Source organism: Silene latifolia, chromosome X, assembly GCF_048544455.1.
Source record: "Silene latifolia isolate original U9 population chromosome X, ASM4854445v1, whole genome shotgun sequence".
Classification (NCBI taxonomy): domain Eukaryota; kingdom Viridiplantae; phylum Streptophyta; class Magnoliopsida; order Caryophyllales; family Caryophyllaceae; genus Silene; species Silene latifolia.
The window spans coordinates 19586840-19608870 of record NC_133537.1 but is presented as its reverse complement, the minus strand read 5'-3'; the positions used below and the strand labels follow the sequence as shown (position 1 = coordinate 19608870).

Genomic DNA, 22031 nt, shown 5'->3' with positions numbered 1-22031 from the left:
ATCAAGTTATTGGCTAAATCATAAGTACCACTTGATTTTTATTATTTGGAAATGAACACTACGATATTTAGCGTTAATAACTTTTGTTTGTTACCTCTTGCTATTGATCTTTCTTTATCAAGGATTTTATGCTTTAAGAGTTAATTATTCATTTTACATTTTATTAAGATTCATATAATGATTCAGTTTTATCCTATCATACTTGGAATACCTATGAAACGTGTTAATAAAATTGCATTCAAAGTCTATTACATGCATCGTAGTTGTACGGTATGAATTTTAGTTTCAATGTTGGGTTTGATCTTTTAATTTTTTAATCTGATATCGCTCGAAAGAGTTTTGTGAATGTCGGAGTCTCTGTAATCGCTCGAAAAAAAACTTTTCAAAAGAGTAGTTTATCTTTTATGCTCTCACAAACATTGTTGTAGTCTAACCCTAACAAAATCTCACTCTTGCCAAAAGTATAAATTCGGTACGCATGTTCTTTATTTTTTACACCATATTTTTGTACAATAATTTTATACGTATGAGTTAGCTATTATTATTAATTTTTCAACTATTTGCTAATTTGAAATGATTATTTCGAAATTTGGGCATGTTTAATCGTAAAGGTGTAGAATTGTAGCCTAAGGTGTGATTTTAGGTGTTTACTCTTTTGTAAAATTTCAGATAAAGAACATTGAAGTTTATACGATAAACTTGCTGAAACTTAGCTAAGGAGACTAATTGGATTTTGTAGTAGTATCCTAAGCCTTCAAGAAATAATATATTTGAAAAGTTTTTGTGTGATGGTTGGAACATTAAGCATTGATGGGTCATCGATTTAATTCTTATCAATTGGATTATATGCATGCATTTGGCTATTATTAGCAGAAGTACATAATCCTATTCAAGCTAAGAAAACTAAATGAAGTATACTTTTAGTACATTTTTAGAGTATTTTATATGACGGTAAATATATGAACATTAAACAACGATAATGTTTTATATAATTAAAAATATTACGAAAAAGCTCGACCAATTGGCCCGTGCATCGCACGAGCATTAAATCTAGTATATACTTAAAAGAGGAACTTTTTGAACGATTTCATTGGCTACAGCTTTTGTAACTTTTCGAGCAATTTTATTTGTTACAACTTTTGTAAAATACTTAATTTTTTTATTAATTGTGTTAAGATAAGATTTATAAATTTTTTAAACTACTAATTAATTTTTCTATTAATTGTATTTAAAAACTACTATCTGAGATAAAAATTGATGCAATTTTATTATAGTTGTACTAAACGTGAATAGCACCTCAGGGAAAGTTTCGATTAAAAACAACTACATGCATACACACTAATACATAGTTACCTACAAGTTACGAATCCTCTTTCTATAAAAGCTGGAGCATTTAGAGAAATGCTATTGGCTCCTTATTTTCAGGGATCTAATTTTTTTTTTTGCTTGCTGATGTACCCCACGTCCACTATCTGATTTAATTACTCTCTTTGATTTCAGCCAATTATTTTGATTCCTAATTTACACAATTCAAAAGTAGGAACTCTTAAAATAATTACAAATATTATAAATTTATAAATTACAAAAATGAACAAATTATCACATTTCTAAATTTAAATTCTAAAAATACGGGAACTCCTCTTTCTAAACTTTTACTGTAAACAAAACATTAAAAATAATTTTAAACTATAGCCTAAATACCAAAAATATAAAAGTAAACAGAAACAGAAAAGCCCAAAAAAATCATGGAAACAAACGATGTGAAAAAAATTTTAAAAACTATTTGTGCGGGAAAATAATGATCATATCATCAATTAAAACTAAAATCGATGAGAGTAAAAGTACTATACAAACAAAAAAACGAAAATATCATTTGATTAAAAAAAAAGGAATGAATATTAAATTTTAATTCATGGTAAAAATTAAAAAACTAAGAATAAATGCTATTAAATTTTATGGTATCCCTATATAGCTCTAAAGCCAGGCGGACAGATAGGAAGACCGTGAAATTTATTAGTGACACGAAGTTACTGTAAAACAATCTACTATAAAAAACTGTGTTGGATTTTGAAAATTTTAATAGAATTAATAAGACGAGGGAGGAGTAGATTTGATGAGGGAAGAGTAGATTAGATGAGGGAGAGAGAAAGGGAAGCGGCGGAAGATTAGTTGAGAGGCTCAAATGATGTATTAGGTCCAATAGGATGATTGGGAATATATAATATAACTCATAAATGATTAAACCGACCCAAGTGATATATAGGTTCTCTTAATAAGTATAAGCATCACGCGTTTTACTAGGCTCGGGCTGATTTGTGATATTTTTGTTTGATTTGGTTGGTATTTGGGATGATGCTAGACTGTCAAATTTTGACCTTATCTATAAACTCGACGCGGCCCATTTTTTCAGGGTCAAGACCCGAAAATTTCGACCCGACGACCCATTTGACCCGAACCCGAAATGACCCGTTATTTTAAGGTTGAGACCCGATCCGAACGGGTCGACCCGTTGGATCAAAGGTAAATCAAGAATTTTATTAAAATATAAATATTTATATATTATATTTGAAAATATAGTTAAAAAAATTATTTCTTTATTACTTAAAAATACAAACATAATTAAAAATTTAATTTTATATAACTTTTATAATATTTAATAATAAAATAATTATTAAAAGCTTTATTTTAATAATTATGTTAATGACTCATTATAATTAATGTAAACATTGAATATGATTAAATATTGATTTTAAATATGTTTTACATTTTTTAAAAAAAATATTTTTTTGAACAAAAAAATCCTTAAAAAGGGCGTTAGAAATTATTTCTTGACCCGTATTCTGACTCTAACCCGACCCGTATTCGACCCGACCCGGCCCGCCCGACCCGTTTGACAGGTCTAGATAATGCAACATTGGTATTTGGACTAATTTAGTTACGTGTTAGACCGTTTATGCGATATTTAATTGAACCTTTACTTTAGTTAATTTAATCTTTATAAACATAATTATAGAAAGGTTTTTTTTTTTTGCAAGAAAGGCACATCCTCCATATATTCATCCACTTGGGGAACAAAGAAGGAATAGTATCTTACAAAGAGTGACCTCTAACTAGCATAATTTAGACTTCCCAAGATATCATCACTATGGATCTCATACTTATACAACATCCTAACACTGACAACATATTGAATATGTCTTAGCAAGACACCAACAACCATTTCCTTATCTCGAAAAATTCTGGAGTTTCTTTCCAACCAAATGGAGTAGACAGCAGCAGTCAGGCAACAACGGAAAATCCTCATTTTCCAATGTTTCTGAGTCTTTCTCTGAGTACTCCACCTAAGTTTCTGCCACAAGTTGACAGTACGCCCTGGAGCCTTTATCCAATTCATCAAACCCTTCCAAATGCTGGCAGAGTACGAGCATTTAAAGAATAAGTGTCTATGAGTCTCATTAGCATTCTTGCATAGGATACACCAGTTGACTAAGTGAATCCCTCGAGTACCAAGGGAGTCCACAATAGGGAGCTTGAACTGTGCAGCAAGCGAGCTAATGAAGCTATGTTTAGGAATAGCAGTAGAGTTCCAAATAACCCTACTCCATTTGACCCGAGGATACCTCATTCTCAAAATGTCATACATTTTTGCCACCTGATAAGTATCACCTTGAGCACAGCTATGAAGCAAAGCTTGAGCCTCAACAATACCCCCAGTAGTTTGAACTAGAAGATCCCTTACATGTAAGAGCCCCTTCCAGCTTTCAGAATGGCGAGGTTTGGAAACAGTGGTCCAGATGTTATCATCCTTAACATGGTATTGTGTATTCCATTGAACCCAAACAGAGTCAACATTCTCAGTCATTCTCCAAAGCCACTTCCCCACGTTAGCTTTATTCCAGGAAAGAATCTCCTTGATATTAAACCCTCCCTCATCACAAGGGCAACAGCAAGAAGACCAACTTTTCATATAGAGCTTATGAGAAGTATCCTGGACATTCCATAAATAGTCTCGACAACATTGATTTAAGATTTTCAGGATAGTCTTAGGCAAGAGCATTGTAACGCCCCGTAAATTTCGGACCGTTAATATATTTCGAAAATAATTAATTAATCAAGTAAAATTTGACATTAGTGTATTTAAAGTAAAAATAATTCAAAGAAATATAATTTTATTATATTTTGAAGAAAAGTATTTATTTTGATAGTTTTGAAATGTTTAAAAATAGTTTAAACCGTGTAAAACTTTTATTTCGAAATAAGGGCGTATCGGGGGGAAAATGACAATTCGTTTGAACGTTGGGTAAACGAATTTGGAAATGGGTCGTATGAATACTCAATTTTATTGTAATCTCGTGTTTAAAGACTTTGGTCTTGACGGAATTTGCATTTGACTTATGGATTTAATTATTATTGAAAAAAGTCAAACCCGAAACTAAAAAAATCCCGACTAAAAATCCCGCACTTCCTTTTTCCTCCTTTCCTTCCTCCCTCACGCGGCATCCCCTTCCCCTTTACTCTTTTTTCTGATTTTTCTTTAGTCCTTCATCATCTTCAACCTTATCATACTCCAAACACCATTTTCACAAAATTTCAAGTCAAGTTTTTGGCCATAAATTCTTCGTTTCTTATCGGTTTTTCACGAAATTTACCTTTCCGGAATCCCCTCGTCGAGATCTACAACTGGGTACAATTTAATTTTAGTTTTCTTGAAGTTGTTTTAAGACCAAAATTCGGTAATTTCGGTTTTTATGCTTAATTAGTGTGTTTTTATTGTTTATTTAGGTGAAGGATTGGAAGACGAGTTCGGGGACTCGTATATTATCGAAGATAGCGGATAGTTGCTAGTTAGGGTTTGGGTTTGAGGTGCTAATTGCTCTTTTTTCTAGCTTAAGGTAACATATTTCGAGTTACTCGACGAAAGATCGTCACATGTTTTTGATTTTTGTATATTTGGTGAATTTTTGTTTGAGAATTAGTTTTTACATGTTTAGAATGGTTGCATGCATGTCAATTGTTAGCTTAAATTATGCCTTTTGTTAGTTTAAATTATCAAAGTTGAATTGGGGACGATTAATTAATTTTCAGACGGTCTTATACTGAGCAAAAATGAAAAAAATAAGAGGGGTAAGGGTGGGGCAGCAGGCCGGCAGGCCCGTGGCAGGCCCACGGCTGGCCCGGGTCGGTCCGTTGCTTGTTTCGCGGTTTTCCATGTTTTGTCCGTCATTTTAGGTTCATTAAGGATGTAATTAGAATAAGTACACATGGTTAAACTTGTGAAGTGAATCATAATAATAACTAAAAGTTATGTTAATGGTAGAAAAATTATGTTATATTGATAATTTTCACATGTTAGTTTAGTTTGGTCAGTTTAGGACTCATATGTTAGAATAATTGATAATTGAATTCTTTATCATCTTGTTTACATGTTTTACTACATGTACATTAATTTTGACGATTCGTGGCTGGGAGGACTCGAAGTTACTCCCCACTGAATTGTGGCTTTCGTGTTTGTATAAAATGCGATTGACAGGTTGTTGATGCTTGTTGGGGTCACAGACGAGCTAGTGAGCAAGGAACCTTGGACCTAGTTTTTGGCTATTCTTATAGTAACCCTTTTATCTTTTGGTTTGTATATTATTTGAAGGGACATATGTCTCTCTTTTTCTATTTTGGGTTTGTATCTTTCCACTTTCTATTTAGCTATGGCATGTAAAGTAGTTCATCAGCTTTTGCAGGGTTTTGGCACCCGCTTCTGGGAATGTTGGACTTCTTGAGTTGGATTGGTTGTGAATGGTTTAGTTAGAAAAACCTTTTGAAATTGCAGATTTTTGACTAGTTGAACCATTTACAAACATATCCTACCAGTTTTTCTGTAGAATTACATAATTATTTTAAGGTTAGATTTAAGGGTGTCACAGTTGGTATCAGAGCCTATTGCTCCCGACGCACGTTTGTGCACCCCACTTAAAATCATTTGACCTTTAAATAATAAACTTGAGAGATGGGTAGGATGGGTAGATTTAGGATTTTATGTGGTAGTCTGTTTGTGATTGCTAATTGTTAGGTACTAATTGATTTTCTCTTTTGTATGATGGCTCTCCAATAGATGTAGATAATGCAATCTTACCTTAGTCTTCCAATCTCGTTGTTTATTCGTCTTTCAAATTCCTCTTCTCTCGCCTTGGTAACTACCTTTCAATTCTTTCTCCCGATTCATTTTAAGTTCGTTTTCTTCTTATAATAAAGTCCATGTGGACACCTTCCTTTTATTCCGCAGGATAGTTCCCTTGTTCAAGGGAACCCGGTTTCGAGAGAATGTATCATTGGAGGGCATGAAGGAGTTGAGAAATTGATTGTTTAAGGTTTGAGTTGTATAGGAGAATATAACTTGGGATCCTTTGGTTAATCTTGTTAGTGTGCTTAATGTGAGAGTTTAGGGAGTTGAGAAATACCTTGGGATTTATGTCTTTTGAGAGCTTGTTTGTTATAAGTGATTGAGCGTGGGTACTACCTTAGCACATAAATTGAGATGAACCTAAGTGACTTCATTTGAGAGTCTCGATGTTTCTTATGGAGAATTAAAGGAATGATAGTTAGCCCCAAACTTGGTAGGCCATGAAAGGAATACATTAGGACATGGACGTTGCTTAATGGATTGGTATCATACTTTGGAAATAGTTAGTTTGTTAAACCTTTTGAGTTGACCAAATCTATTATAGAGTAGCCTTTATTGACCTTATTAATCATATCTGAATTTGGGAATTTTGGTGGAAAGTTGTTCGATGTAGTTCGTGAGTTCAAAGATGCGATTCTAATTTATGGTATCGGAGACTAGAAGTACAAAGTGGTGAGATGATAGTGTAAACAAGCCATGGTACTTGGGGATGACATAGCAAGTGAAGTTCGATGACGAGAATTGTAAAGGAGATACCTTGGGACTTGAATAGTAACAAATGAATTTGTGTGGTGAATTGATTTTGGCTCTTAGAACCAATTGAGTCGAGGAATACCTACCATTGTGGAGTCCTTGTTAGTCCTATAATTTGGTAGATTTTTGGGGCTTTGTTGAGTACCTTAGTGAGGTAACCTTATCATATCGATCATAACCTTGGATGAGTGTTTGGTAAGCGGTAACCCTTTCTTTGTGCCGCTTCTATTCTCCTTTCCTTCTCTTTAGCATTTGTTGAACCCTGTTTTTATGCCGAAGTTTACGTATCTTCTTCTTGCCCGAAATATCTTCTTAACTCGAGTACCTCTTCTTTCTGTCAACCGTTATTTTTACGGTCCGACTCCTTAGTTTCCTAACTTGTCATACTCATGTATCCTTCGAAAATTTTTTTTTTTTACCGTTCCTCTATTCCGTTATAACTCCTTATCTACTTAGTATAGTTGGTACCTTGTTGACCATGTTTACAGAGTTAGTGGGATGTGATTTGAGGATTTTTGTATTTTGATTTTTGTCGGGAATTAGTGTAGGAGTTTGTGTCTGTATTTGACCATGTGATATGAGAGCTAGATTTTTGATGGAATTCTTATGATGGCAATGTTGTAGTCTCCTTGTGAGTTAAGGTTCGCGTGTTTTGGTGGTATAAGACCCACTTTGGTTTCAATTTGATGATGAGACTAATGGGATTAGTTTACCTGGGTGGAGTATTTCTATGGTTATTTTGGAATTGTTTTGGGCATTGTCGTTCGGGGATTGTCGTTTGTCATTTGATCCTTTCTTTACGGAATTGGGGATTGATAGTTAAGTCTGTGGATTGTTATTGTAAATTTGGACCTTATATTTAATCCTTTGAGGAATCTTCCTATTGGAATTGGAATATTGTTGGGAAGTAGGATAGTGAACCTTGAGTAAACCGATCAGATGATTTGTGTGATGAAACCATTTATCTTATAGTTAGTGCTAATTATGGATTGGATAGTGCAACTTGTTGCTTGTAGGTTGGTTTCAAGCATGAATGAGTTTTGGGAATATTGAATCTTGGTAAGGGTATAATATTGTTACTAGTGTCGACTTTGGATTTTGATTTTGTTCGGTGGAGGATGTTGGTGGAAACATTTTGATTGGGAAATGGTTAAGTTAATTGTTGGGGATAGGATTGTCTCAAGGATTAACTTATGCGTCGACTTGTCGATGAGTGGTTCAGATGGCTCTTTGGATTGTGTGGCCTCTGGTTGTTGCCTGTTGATGTTCGGAGGACCTAGTAGGATGACTCTGTGGTTGGAAAATTGAGTGAACCTTTCTCGATGTACCGATCTTCCTAATTCCGATCTCCGACGATTGTCATTCTTGCTATTTTGGCTTGTTTCGTTGTGTTCACCTTTATGGAACTCATTTGACCTCTTGAGTAAAGCGTCTTGTTCGTTGACATTTTTATTGACTTCATCCAAAAATTCCACCTTTAAAAGTTCAATTCCTTCTTGTCTGTTGGGTGTGAGTTCCCTATCGCGACTTGCACTTCTCGTTCTCGAGTTGTTTTCCATCTTGCATAGATTCTATATAGTATGAGTAAACTTTTGGTTCATTTACTTGGAGTAAATTTACAAATTGACATTTTTCTATAACATTTGAAAATGATTTCTCACTCTCTTTCAACCCTAGTGTTCGATTGGATATCTAAGCTATTTCTCGTTTTGTGTAATGATTCCTTTTCTTACTCTTTTTCCGAGTTACTAAGCCGTATTTACCCGTAATTTAGTAAGATATTATTCTTACTATAGAACTTTAAACTGAAATTTTGAAAATACTTTTATGATTTTTTAATGGTTTTAACATTAGTGAATGTTGAATCTCGTTGTTGGTGACGTCCCAATAATGGGTTTTCTCATTTATTGGTGTAGAAATATTTTTATATCTTGATATGAATATGGATGTTCTTGTCTGATCAACAAGAGTATCACCGTTTCATTGAAAAGATACCTATATTTTCTTATAACTATAATTTCTCCTTCTAAGTTTCGAGGACGAAACTTTTTAAAAGGAGGGGTGATTGTAACGCCCCGTAAATTTCGGACCGTTAATATATTTCGAAAATAATTAATTAATCAAGTAAAATTTGACATTAGTGTATTTAAAGTAAAAATAATTCAAAGAAATATAATTTTATTATATTTTGAAGAAAAGTATTTATTTTGATAGTTTTGAAATGTTTAAAAATAGTTTAAACCGTGTAAAACTTTTATTTCGAAATAAGGGCGTATCGGGGGGAAAATGACAATTCGTTTGAACGTTGGGTAAACGAATTTGGAAATGGGTCGTATGAATACTCAATTTTATTGTAATCTCGTGTTTAAAGACTTTGGTCTTGACGGAATTTGCATTTGACTTACGGTTTAATTATTATTGAAATGTCAAACCCGACTCGTAAAAATCCCGACTAAAAATCCCGCACTTCCTTTTTCCTCCTTTCCTTCCTCCCTCACGCGGCATCCCCTTCCCCTTTACTCTTTTTTTCTGATTTTTCTTTAGTCCTTCATCATCTTCAACCTTATCATACTCCAAACACCATTTTCACAAAATTTCAAGCTGTTTTGGCCATAAATTCTTCGTTTCTTATCGGTTTTTCACGAAATTTACCTTTCCGGAATTCCCTCGTCGAGATCTACAACTGGGTACAATTTAATTTTAGTTTTCTTGAAGTTGTTTTAAGACCAAAATTCGGTAATTTCGGTTTTTATGCTTAATTAGTGTGTTTTTATTGTTTATTTAGGTGAAGGATTGGAAGACGAGTTCGGGGACTCGTATATTATCGAAGATAGCGGATAGTTGCTAGTTAGGGTTTGGGTTTGAGGTGCTAATTGCTCTTTTTTCTAGCTTAAGGTAACATATTTCGAGTTACTCGACGAAAGATCGTCACATGTTTTTGATTTTTGTATATTTGGTGAATTTTTGTTTGAGAATTAGTTTTTACATGTTTAGAATGGTTGCATGCATGTCAATTGTTAGCTTAAATTATGCCTTTTGTTAGTTTAAATTATCAAAGTTGAATTGGGGACGATTAATTAATTTTCAGACGGTCTTATACTGAGCAAAAATGAAAAAAATAAGAGGGGTAAGGGTGGGGCAGCAGGTCGGCAGGCCCGTGGCAGGCCCACGGCTAGCCCACGGCTGGCCCGGGTCGGTCCGTTGCTTGTTTCGCGGTTTTCCATGTTTTGTCCGTCATTTTAGGTTCATTAAGGATGTAATTAGAATAAGTACACATGGTTAAACTTGTGAAGTGAATCATAATAATAACTAAAAGTTATGTTAATGGTAGAAAAATTATGTTATATTGATAATTATCACATGTTAGGATAGTTTACAAAATGAATTTTATAGTGATAATTGTAATGCTTTGTTGATTGTGCCGAAAACTGAGCCTTAGTCCCTTTGACTGATGCGATGTCAGTTAATTGAGTGATTGGTCAGCCGCAATTTGACCCGTACCTGTCGCAGGGCTGGGGTTGCGGGTAAAAATTCGGTTGGATGAAATTTTGAATGAGTTAGATAGTCGGCCTTTTTCTTGTTTTAGGCCATTCATTATATTTTTATCTCACATGTGTAATTAGTTGATTTAAGTAGCTTTTTATATTGTAAAAACGGCCCTAGATTCCCCGAAGCCTTTAATTTGGTTAATATTGTTAGAATTGGAAATTTGTATTGAGGATTCTGTTGGTTTATCTGCTGATTAGACATTTATATAGTCTTTCACATGATAGAATATTAGAATTTATGTTTGTAAGTAGGACTTATTGCCCTCTTATGGTTAAGTGGGTGTCTTAATTGACTTGTGTGGTGAGTCGTGTGTGGTGTGGGCTAAAGTATTCAAGTCAACTAGGCGGGACTAGGTCCTAGGTGAGTATTTCGGCCTTCATCATAGATAGGTCTTTATAGTCTTTGACGAGTATATGTTCACTGCTTAATAGCCTTTGTGTTCCTGACTAGTGGATGTTTATCCAAGTTGGGGCATGACCTCAGTTACTTATTTTGATAGTAAGTGGTCAGCTTAAGTACTAGCCAACCCTTCGGTGGTGTCCTTAGGGTACTCACTTCACTTTGTTTTAAAAAAAGTTGTGGGTCTTGGGTGCGGTGGTGTGTATCCGCATGTCTAGGTCTGCAGATTTTTAGGCTAGGGTTGTGTTGTCTCTTGGCCATGTTTTATTAATATTAACCGCCGAGAGCAAGATACCGGTTCGATTACCTTCCCTACCTCGTGGTATAGACTCGAGTTACAAAGTGACTATTGACGGTGCTAAGAACTTATGCCTGTCTTTGATATATTGCCCTTTCTTGTTTGATGATTCTATGAATCATAGAAGGTGAGATGCAAGCCGGCTATGGTTGATAGAGTTTGGATTACAATTTGTTAAATGTTTCACATGTTAGTTTAGTTTGGTCAGTTTAGGACTCATATGTTAGAATAATTGATAATTGAATTCTTTATCATCTTGTTTACATGTTTTACTACATTTACATTAATTTTGACGATTCGTGGCTGGGAGGACTCGAAGTTACTCCCCACTGAATTGTGGCTTTCGTGTTTGTATAAAATGCGATTGACAGGTTGTTGATGCTTGTTGGGGTCACAGACGAGCTAGTGAGCAAGGAACCTTGGACCTAGTTTTTGGCTATTCTTATAGTAACCCTTTTATCTTTTGGTTTGTATATTATTTGAAGGGACATATGTCTCCCTTTTTCTATTTTGGGTTTGTATCTTTCCACTTTCTATTTAGCTATGGCATGTAAAGTAGTTCATCAGCTTTTGCAGGGTTTTGGCACCCGCTTCTGGGAATGTTGGACTTCTTGAGTTGGATTGGTTGTGAATGGTTTAGTTAGAAAAACCTTTTGAAATTGCAGGTTTTTGACTAGTTGAACCATTTACAAACATATCCTACCAGTTTTTCTGTAGAATTACATAATTATTTTAAGGTTAGATTTAAGGGTGTCACAAGCATGATGGAAGTCCAGTAGTTCTCTAGCCCAAAGAAAATAGAGTTCAAAAGTTGAAGCCTACCAGCATAGGAAAGGAGTTTTGTAGTCCAGTGGTGTATAGCATCTTTCACTTTGCACAAAAGCTCATCATACATACCAGGACTGAGCTTACCATCATGCAAGGGTAAACCCAGGTACTTAAATGGCAAAGAACCCTCTATGTATCCAGTCTGAGCCATTATTTCCTTCTTAACAGCAGCTGTCACCCCACCAAAGTAGATATTAGTCTTATCAGCATTAGCTCCAGACACTTTACCAAATGCTTCCAAGGTGAGTGCAACAGCCATGGCAGAAGGGACATCACCACGAACAAAAACCATGAGGTCATCAGCAAATATGAGATGAGTAAGAGACAACCTAGCACACTTAGGATGAAAGGACACCTGAGGCTTGTTACACAAGTTCCTGAGGCTTCTAGATAGGATTTCCATACCAAGCACAAAAAGATATGGAGAAAGTGGATCCCCCTGTCTAAGTCCAGTCTGTCCTTGAAAAAATCCTGCATTGCTCCCGTTAATCCTCAGAGTAAACCAGGTAGTGCTAATACATCCCATAATCCAATTAGTAAACTGCTCAGGAAAATTGAGGCAAAGAAGCATGCTCCTTATGAAGGTCCACTGGACAGAGTCAAAGGCTTTCTTGATGTCCACCTTAATCAAACTCCTAGGTGAACAGTTTTTATTACTATATCATTTGATCAAGGCCTGTGACACCATAATATTTTCATGAATGTATCTCCCATGGACAAAAGCAGCTTGCTCCTGGCCAACCAAATGCTTCAAGAAAGGTTTCATTCTGTTGACCAGGATCTTATAATTATAGAAAGGTTAACCATACAACACTAACGTGATATTATACTATGTATATATTTATAAATTAAGTTCATTATTGAATAAGCAACAAAGAAATCTTATTAGAAAGAAATCACGAGTATTTGTTCAATATATATTCATTGTAACAAAACTCTTGAATATCTATTTACTTTTTTTTTTTGGAAGGATTGAATACCTAATTACTTAGTATAGCAATTGAACAATTATTCATGTCTATATGTACAATTTGAAAACATGAAAATTATATGTTGCATAGTTATACGATGTATCGTTCAAATACTAAAAATTAATATTACACCTAAGTATAAAAGGATCAGCAAACAAATATTGAATAACATAATAGAAAAGGTAACCCGTGCATTTTGTGCACGGGCATAAAACTAGTACAATATAAAATTCAACAAAAAGAAACTCAACCGAGGTAGAATGCTTGAATGCTGAGAATATAAACGTAGTTTGAACACGTTAGTTTGCGTGATTTTAGTTTACAGCAAATAACTTCGTCCCTTTCTATACACTCCGTAACTTTTCCCCTTTCTATATACTCCGTAGAATGCAATTTACTGTTAACCTTACATAATTTAGAGGATTAATTTCTATTGTTATTCAATTTAATACGTATTTTCTCCTTCTTGATTCTTTTAGGCCCTGTTCTTTTGAACTTAAGTTCAGTTCTAATAAGTTCAGTTCAGTTCAGTTCAGATCAGTTCAGTTCAGTTCAGTTCAGTTCAGCTCAGAGTAGTTTATTTCAACATTAATGTTATTATTCTTATTTTTATATTCTTATTGTTATCATTATTCTTATATTAATTTACTAGTTGGAAAGCCCGTGCGATGCACGGGGCTTCTATTAGGATTATCTGTAAAAATATATTCTTAATAACGGAGACAGACCTTTATGAGTCTTGTAATTATTTTAACCTACAACAACTACGTAAAACTGAATGATGTTACGTAAAACAATAATTATCATAATTATATATAGTGTGTTCAAAGAAAATGTTAGATCTCTTAAACATAATTTTACCTTTATTATATATATTTACAATTATGTGTATTTGCTCCTTATAAACTTCTCGCAACATCAAATCCAAACTAAATTCCAATAGAATTATTAGTTTCTAAACAACAATAAAAAAATATTTGTAATTCTATTGCATGCACGGGGGCAGCATCATTTATTAGTTTTATGACATCATTTAAAATCGTTGAATTACCAAGTTAGTATTTTTTTGGCAACGCTGAAACGTTGGTTTACGTTACCATGATCCGGTAATAGAAAACTATAAAATTTAACAAAAAGTCAAACTATGCTGAAAATGAGAGCAAACAAAATTTCGAGAGTTGATTTAGATGAGGAGTGACTAATCATCCGTTCCCCTTACAAAAATGCAACAAAAATATTGGCATTTGGTATTGACTATATCAGTTATAACATTCACAGATATAATTGGATTGTAGAGTTATTATTCTTATAATCTCGCGCGTCATCGAACTTTAACAGAAATAGTATTTGACTATTTACAATTAAGACTACTTGTTCTTAAAAGTTTCATGCAAAATATATAATACGACACATAATTTGATAAATTTGTGAAAACTTCTTTGCAACTAATGTCCTTCGTTTGGCCTTGATACATTTGGTCTCTATCACGATGAGGACCTTAATGCCTTGGATGACGTTGTTCTTGACGCTTCTACGTAAAGGCGGTCATTACTAAAAACTAGTTTCAGCACATAAATTCCAACATGATTAAATGATTGTCTCTGAATCTTGTTTACTGTCTAGCGTAGCATAGCCTCAATGTATATTGTCTCCGGAACGAAAGGAATCTTTATATCCGAGGAAGTCATTCCTATGCTCGGTTCAATACCTTTTGTTTTTTTGGAACCCGTAATTATCTTCCTTTCTATTTCGAATTTCCCAAGGCGTTTGATAATAAGACGATGTCTCTTTAGATAATCCTCTTACGGAGTTGATGTTCCTCAACAACATAACCGACATACCACACTTGGTAGAATATACCATTATGAGTTATGTTAAAAAATTCATCATGTATACTCCCTTCCCTTCTTAATAAACATTTTTCCCATTGCTTTTCAAGAGTCAAACGTCGTTTATAACTTTGACCATTAATATGTCAAAAATCGTGGTCAAACTAATGTATTGACGACTCTGGAAAAGCAATACGTAGGATCATTGCGAAGAGGATGACGTACATTTAGTGTGAAATTCCAAAAAAACAATGAATTTTGCTCCCAATGTCTAATGGGACTAAAATACTCTACCAAGTCTCGAATAATAGGAAAAAAAAAGCGACTCCTAAAAGCAAAGACGTCATACAGGCAAAGGGACATGACGAATGTAGGCTTTCTCATACCCATATTAATTAGAAAAGTTACATGCCCTTAGTTGTCACAAGTGAAAAATTTCAAAATCATAGATCAACTTGTTTAAAATAGTTCGTGCCATATAAATGTTATATTCTCGCTTATTCTATAGTTTTCAAATATTATTTCTGATATTTTATTTACCCATGTCTACCTAACACCCATGGTTGGCATGATTTAAAATTCAATTTGAGTCTGAAACTTTATTTATATTCGTTGCATCCAAGACAAAAGAGATATAATTGGACAATTGTGATAGATTTTTCTTTTGATCAAATTTGTTTTTTCTTATTGTACAGTTTACAATTTTCTTATATGGAACGCTATTTATTTTGAACCAATTTATTCTATTTCTCATGATTATGATATATACGTACTTTGTGTTATAATGTCTCCTTGCTAATGGAACATGAAATTAACTCCTAACAATAGGTTCAAAAGTAAGTAAACATTGGCCAAAAAAATTATCAAAAAGAAATTAATTTGATATTAAGAAGGTCAAGAGATCATAAAATATCATATTTTGGCTCTGTTTCGAAAAAAAATTAGCTTAAATTTATCTGACCAAAATTTCATTTATCTTTTTTGTTGTAATTATTTGGTGGATAAATTATTTACAAAAATAAGCGAAGCATGTGAGAAATAAGCTACCTGTTTTTTTTTTTTAATACTTCAATTTATAATATTAAATATGGAGTACTTAACTATGTCCTTTTATACCATATTATAAAAAAAAAAAAAAAAAAAGCTATCTTTCGGTTAGTTTTAAAAACAGATTTTATTTAATCGGTTAATTGATCGGTTCTGAATTTTCAGTTATCTTTTAAGCTCGTTTTTTAGGTTTCAGTTAATTTTTATAACGAAATATGAGATATAGTATATGAATAATGTGTATTGACATTAATATATCATATAATTAGTTACATAGTATATTTTGAGTGTATAGAACCTACTATTTCGTAATGGTTAGATTACTTGGATATATGCTGGTAGTATATATGAATTTGTTTAGTAGATGAAATTAAGTGATACTACTAATGCGTGAGTCTAAAACCGATCATCAATTCATCATATGAATAACACTATGAGTTGTTCCATTGTTACACAAAAGCTTTGAGTTGTTTAAACCACCAAATTCTACTTCAGTTTTTCTCGGTTTCATTCCACCATGATCTCCACATTCTTATAGAAAGTAAATTAGTTAAACAAAAATAGTGACATATATAGATTAGTGAAATGTTTTATGTATTGATAACTTGAATGTATATGGAGGCATTTATGTTTATGATTTCTATACACACTCAAATGATTATTTAGTGATTACATTTTGATGAAATCGTAATTTATACTTCATGTAATTATGTAAGATTACACTACATCATCTTAGCATAATAATTTAATAAATAAATTCATCTTTTATCCACCAGCTTCTTGAATTTTGATGCGAGAATACAAACTAAAAATGTATGAGACCATATGTGGGGGGAAAATAAATGCGATAACTTGAACTATTATGAATTTCTATTATCTATTTGATCATTTTAATCTACTTATATTAGGAAAATTTTATTAAAATATATTTGATCTACGAATTATATTAGGATAATTTTATTAAAATTTGCTTAAATACAAAGAAATCTACTTTGATTAGGATAATTATTTATTTAACTTTTTTCGAAATCTACTCTTGTTAGGATTTCTAAAAAAGTTGGACTCTCTAATATCGCTCGAAAAGTTTATGCTTTATATATATGTATTGATTTACTATTGTTATTATTTTATGAAAATTTATTTTTAATATTTATTATATTACTATTTATATTTATCATATTTATTTATTATTATATTATTATGATTAATGGCAATATTAGGGTATTAATATTTATTATTATTATTATTATTATTATTATTATTATTATTATTATTATTATTATTATTACTATTACTATTATTATTATTATTACTATTATTATTATTATATTGTTATATTATATTTATTATTTTATTAATATATTCATTTTTATTAATATTATTAATAACATATTTATTATTATTATTATTATTATATATATATTAATTATTATATTACATCTATATTATTATTATTATTATATATATTAATTATTATTATTTATAATATTTATATTATACTTATCATATTTGTTTTTTAGTTATTATTATTAGTATATTATATTATTTAATATATTATAATATTATTAATAATATTATTTATATTACTAATATATTATTATTCTATTTATTATTCTATTACTATTTTATTTTTTATATTACTTATTAGATTATTATTATATTTTATTGATATTTTATTAATAATAATAATAATGAATAATATTATTATAACATTTATTATTATTATTATTATATTATTATTATTATTATTATTATTATTATCTTTTTATTTCTATTTCAGTTCAGTTCAGTTCAGAAAATTTCAGTCCAAAAGAACAGGGCATTAGTCTGTTATCATTTAGCTTTACAAATAACGTTTCTTGGTTCTCGTTAAATTTAGTTTGTAGTCTAATAGTTCGTTTTTATTATTCTAACACGTGACCTATTGTCACTATACCTCAATCTTAATCATTAGGCTAAGAATTTTTCAATGTAATTCGTTTTTAGTGAAATTTGTGTGGTATTATTTGAACGTTACTAATTCGTTATACGTAGACTATTTTTGCAATAATCGAAAGAGGAACACTAAAGTCACGATGGTCCATCATATAAGCACAAAAAGTCCATATTAGCATAAAATATGGAGTAAATCATAGTCATTTTCAAGGATGTCGAATTCCCAAATAAGGATGCATTTTAAGTATCTAACGAGGTGAATGTCAAATTGCTATGTACGTGCATTTTGTGGTGCATTAATCAAATGACTTGGTGTTGGGAAAAAAAATACAAGTAGCCTTAGGTTATTTAAATAAAGGGTTTTTCCCATTTGTGCCCCCGTGGTTTTCACTTTTCTCAACTGTACCCCTGCGTATGGCATCTTATCAACTGTGCCCTTAAACTTAATTAGTTGTTCCCGTCTGTAACCAATCTTCATTAAACCATCTGTTTTAGACGTTAAATGCCAACATGGCAGCATGCCTTGTGCCAACATGGCTTTCCTTTTGTTTTTATTCTTTTTTTCCCCAAAAACTTTTCCCCCAAATTTGTGCAAGAAAGTCAAAGCTTGCCTTTTACTTTACCAAAATCACATCCTGCCTTTTCAATTAACAATGGCAATTCTCAATCAAATGACCAAACTCCATCTTAAACCATCAATATACCCAATTTCTCATCTTACTTCGTTCTCTCCTAAATTCCATAGCCAATTCAAGCTCTCAAATCAACAATTCATGGCTGCCAATACCGAACTCGGCACCGAAACCCGAGTCCAACAGCAGCTCCACCACCATTTATACACATCTCATCACCTACCTACATCACCAACATCCCGTCTCCGCCTCACCTCTGACCCGCCACCAGCAGAGCAGCAACCACGACCTGCTCCTCCGTCTGTATTGCCCAAAAGTTGCCCAGAAGTTCACCAATTGAGTCACCATCTCAGCGCGAAACCCGATCCCGAATCAAGAAGAGCTCGAGCCGCCTTTAAACTTTCCCCACCATAACTTCCCTCCATTACTTCCCCTATATAATCCACTCATCCCTCAATCTTATTTCATTAATCCTCCAATGTTCTTCACCCTCCTTTATTTTTCTCTTATTTTCCTTTAATTATCCATCTTAACATTATGGAATGACTCAATTTAAGGGTTTTGTTGAAAGGGTTTGAATGAGAAGTGTACAAATGATGCTTTGTGTTGTTTATTTGATGAGGTGAGGGAGTATATAGAGTTGGCAGCCATGTTGGCATAAGATGCCAAGTCAATGCCAAAGAAGCATCCTTGTTGGCATAAATGGCATGCCAAGGTGGCACTTAACAGCCAAAACCGTCTGTTTAGCCAAGTTTAATCACGGATGGGAGTCACTTATTAAGTTTAAGGGCACAGTTGATAAGACCCCATACGCAGGGGTACAGTTGGGAAAAGTGAAAACCACGGGGGTACAAATGGGAAAAACCCTTAAATAAAATTAGTAAGTTTGCTTAAGATGGATCAAATACTATTATGGTGCTGTTTGACCTTGTTTATGTGAAATAACTTTTACTTTGTAGAATGAGTTTTTTCATAAACTACTTTTTGAAAAAGTTGTGGTTGGTTGGCCTAACTTTTGTAAAAGTAGTTTCTTAACAAATTAATGTGTTTGGCCTACTACTGCTTTTTAGTTTTTTTTTTCCATAATCCTAAGAGTTTTTGGGAGAAGTAGAAGCAGAAGCATCAATTTGGTGCTTCTGTTTCTAGTAACTTTTTATTAACTTCTGACTTTTCAAAAATAGTTTTTTATCTCCTTAAAATATAGTGTTTGACCCTACTTCTACTTTTACAATTAGAAAAGCACTTAGAAAATTTGGCCAAACACCCCCTATATGTTGTTAACAAACAATGAATTAAAATAGTCGCTTTACAAATAATGATGGAGAGGGTCAAAGGGATCAGCGAGACGACAATCCCCTAAGCTGTACACCTAAGAAAGTGTAATTGTGAATTACCAAAAATACAGGCAAATAGTATAGTCGTCCCCATAGAAGCTTCTTAAGGCAATTGTTTTGAAATGATCAGGGTAACAATAGACTCTAATTATAGATTTTCAGCCTTAATTATTTGCCTTGATTCTTTGTTTAATTGTTGGAGATATACCATTATTTTTCGGGTTTAAGTTTTAAGATAGTTTGAAGGTAAGAAGGTCACAATCATTTGTTTACTTTTGATTAAAATATCCTTCACAAAGTATAAAAAAAGTAAACAAATGATTGAGAAAGGGGGAGTAATTTATTATCGCCTCATTCACGATGAGTAACAACCACCGTGTTTATCTTTTTATTATGTTCTACACCGTTTTTTTGCATGAATAATTAGCAGCATTATCAATTTATACAATAATATTTTAGAATTAGATAAAAATTGATACAATTTTGTTAGATGTATCCTACACGTAAATTAATATCCCATGGAGAATATTACTTAGAGACAATTACAGGTAGGGTTGAGCAAAATCGGGTACCCGATCCGATTTTACAAACCGGTTCGGTCCCCGGTTTTAAAAAACCTTAAATTTTTTAAACCTCACCCGCATCTCTTTTAATCCGGGTAACCGGTTTTTCTGGAATTTTCAAACCGGATCTGAAAACCGGTTACCCGAACCGGTTTTCGAACCCGGTTTTTGGTTGAATGCTCTTGATTGGCACAATAACCATGCTGTCATTTTGAATATTTGAAGACCTTGGTTGTCAAATGTTAAAATTACTTCATAAAGAAGTCATACGTATTAAAGTTCAAAGAGTCATAGACATGTAAATGATGTTCAAAACTACAATTAAAGAGTCACAGACATCTAAAATTACTTCGTAAAGAATTTTTGGTTTTTTTAGAGATGATAGATAGGGGGTGAGAGACTAAAGGGCAGGAGATGAACGAGAGAAATAGGGTTTTGATGTTTTGGGCCTAAGTCTTGGCTTGGGTGTGTTTAATTCATAGATGAAATTATGTTTTTTCAGAAAAAAGTCAATCCGGTTTTCAAAGCGTCTCTACTTTGGTTTTATTTAGACCCGCACCCGCACCTCATTTGTGCTTAAAAATTCGGTTCGGGCCCTGCACCGGAAAAACCCGAATTTTTCGGTCTCCATTATTCGGGTTTCGGTTTAAAAATGCGGTTCGGAATTTTTTGCTCAGCCCTGATTACAGGAGTCCATATATACGATTTCAACAAACTAATACGTTAGAGATTATAGTAAGACACTAATACACACTCATGCATGTTAGTTTTTATAATTTTAGTTTACAAGGCTTTAGTTTCCTCTTTTTCTCCCAAAATACGTATTTTCTACTTTTTATCTCGACATAAGACATTACTCCGATATTACCCGGTCAACGGCCGGGCGTGAAATCTAGGGCTGAGCATCGGTTCAAGACTGAACCGGGCCGAACCGAAGACCGAAAATAAAATTTTTGTGAACCGAAGACCGGACCTAAAACTTTCGGTCTTGGACCGGACCAAATCCGAAATATTCGGTCCGGTTCGGTCTTAGACCGAAATGGACCTAGAACTAATTCTTTCACTATTTCGTGTATGATAATTACATTTAAGTTTCACTAAATTAAATGTCTATGAATAATTAGACGATTGTTTTTGAGAAAAAAATACTCAATATTAATTTATAATGTCTTGTGAAGATAAAATGGTAATTTAGTTTATAATATTATAATGATAGTCTTTAGAAACATAAAATTCGGTCCATTTAGTCCGGACCTAAAATATCCGGGTTTGGTCCGGACCGGACCGAAGACCGAAAAAGCAAAAAATGATGACCGAGGACTGGACCTAAAAAATTCGGTCCGGGTTTGGTCCAGACCAAATGATCCGGTCCGGACCTAAACTTGCTCATCCCTAGTGAAATTTAGTAGTACATAACATTAGGATTAATTTTGACCAGGTTGATAAAATTTACTCTAAGTACCCTAAAGCACTTGATTAACTTTTGAAAAAATGATATCAATTATGTCTTAGCCTAGTGCTTAAGAATGAGATATAGTGGACAATAGGTCACGGAGTATAAGTTAAATCGAAGTTCATTCTAAAAAAATTACTCTAAAATAAATTACTCATACCAAGCTTACATATCTTAACTCGACTAAGTAGTTTTATTTTATTTATTTTTTCTAATGACCGCCTTATATATACTGCTATACATTTAAATATCTTATCATAAAATC

The 22031-nt window shown here is 32.9% G+C and overlaps 1 protein-coding gene across 1 annotated transcript; it reads right to left on the bottom strand.

Moving 5' to 3' along the window:
• Window positions 1-3106: 3106 nt before the first annotated feature.
• On the bottom strand, window positions 3107-4057 carry LOC141616992 (uncharacterized). The gene has a single exon (XM_074434159.1). It carries the CDS (start codon window positions 4055-4057, stop codon window positions 3107-3109), a length of 951 nt encoding a protein of 316 aa, XP_074290260.1.
• Between the last annotated feature and the right edge of the window lie 17974 nt (window positions 4058-22031).

Excerpts from the sequence above, each read along its gene's own strand:
- LOC141616992 (XM_074434159.1), bottom strand. The coding sequence starts at position 4,057 with ATGCTCTTGCCTAAGACTATCCTGAAAATCTTAAATCAATGTTGTCGA.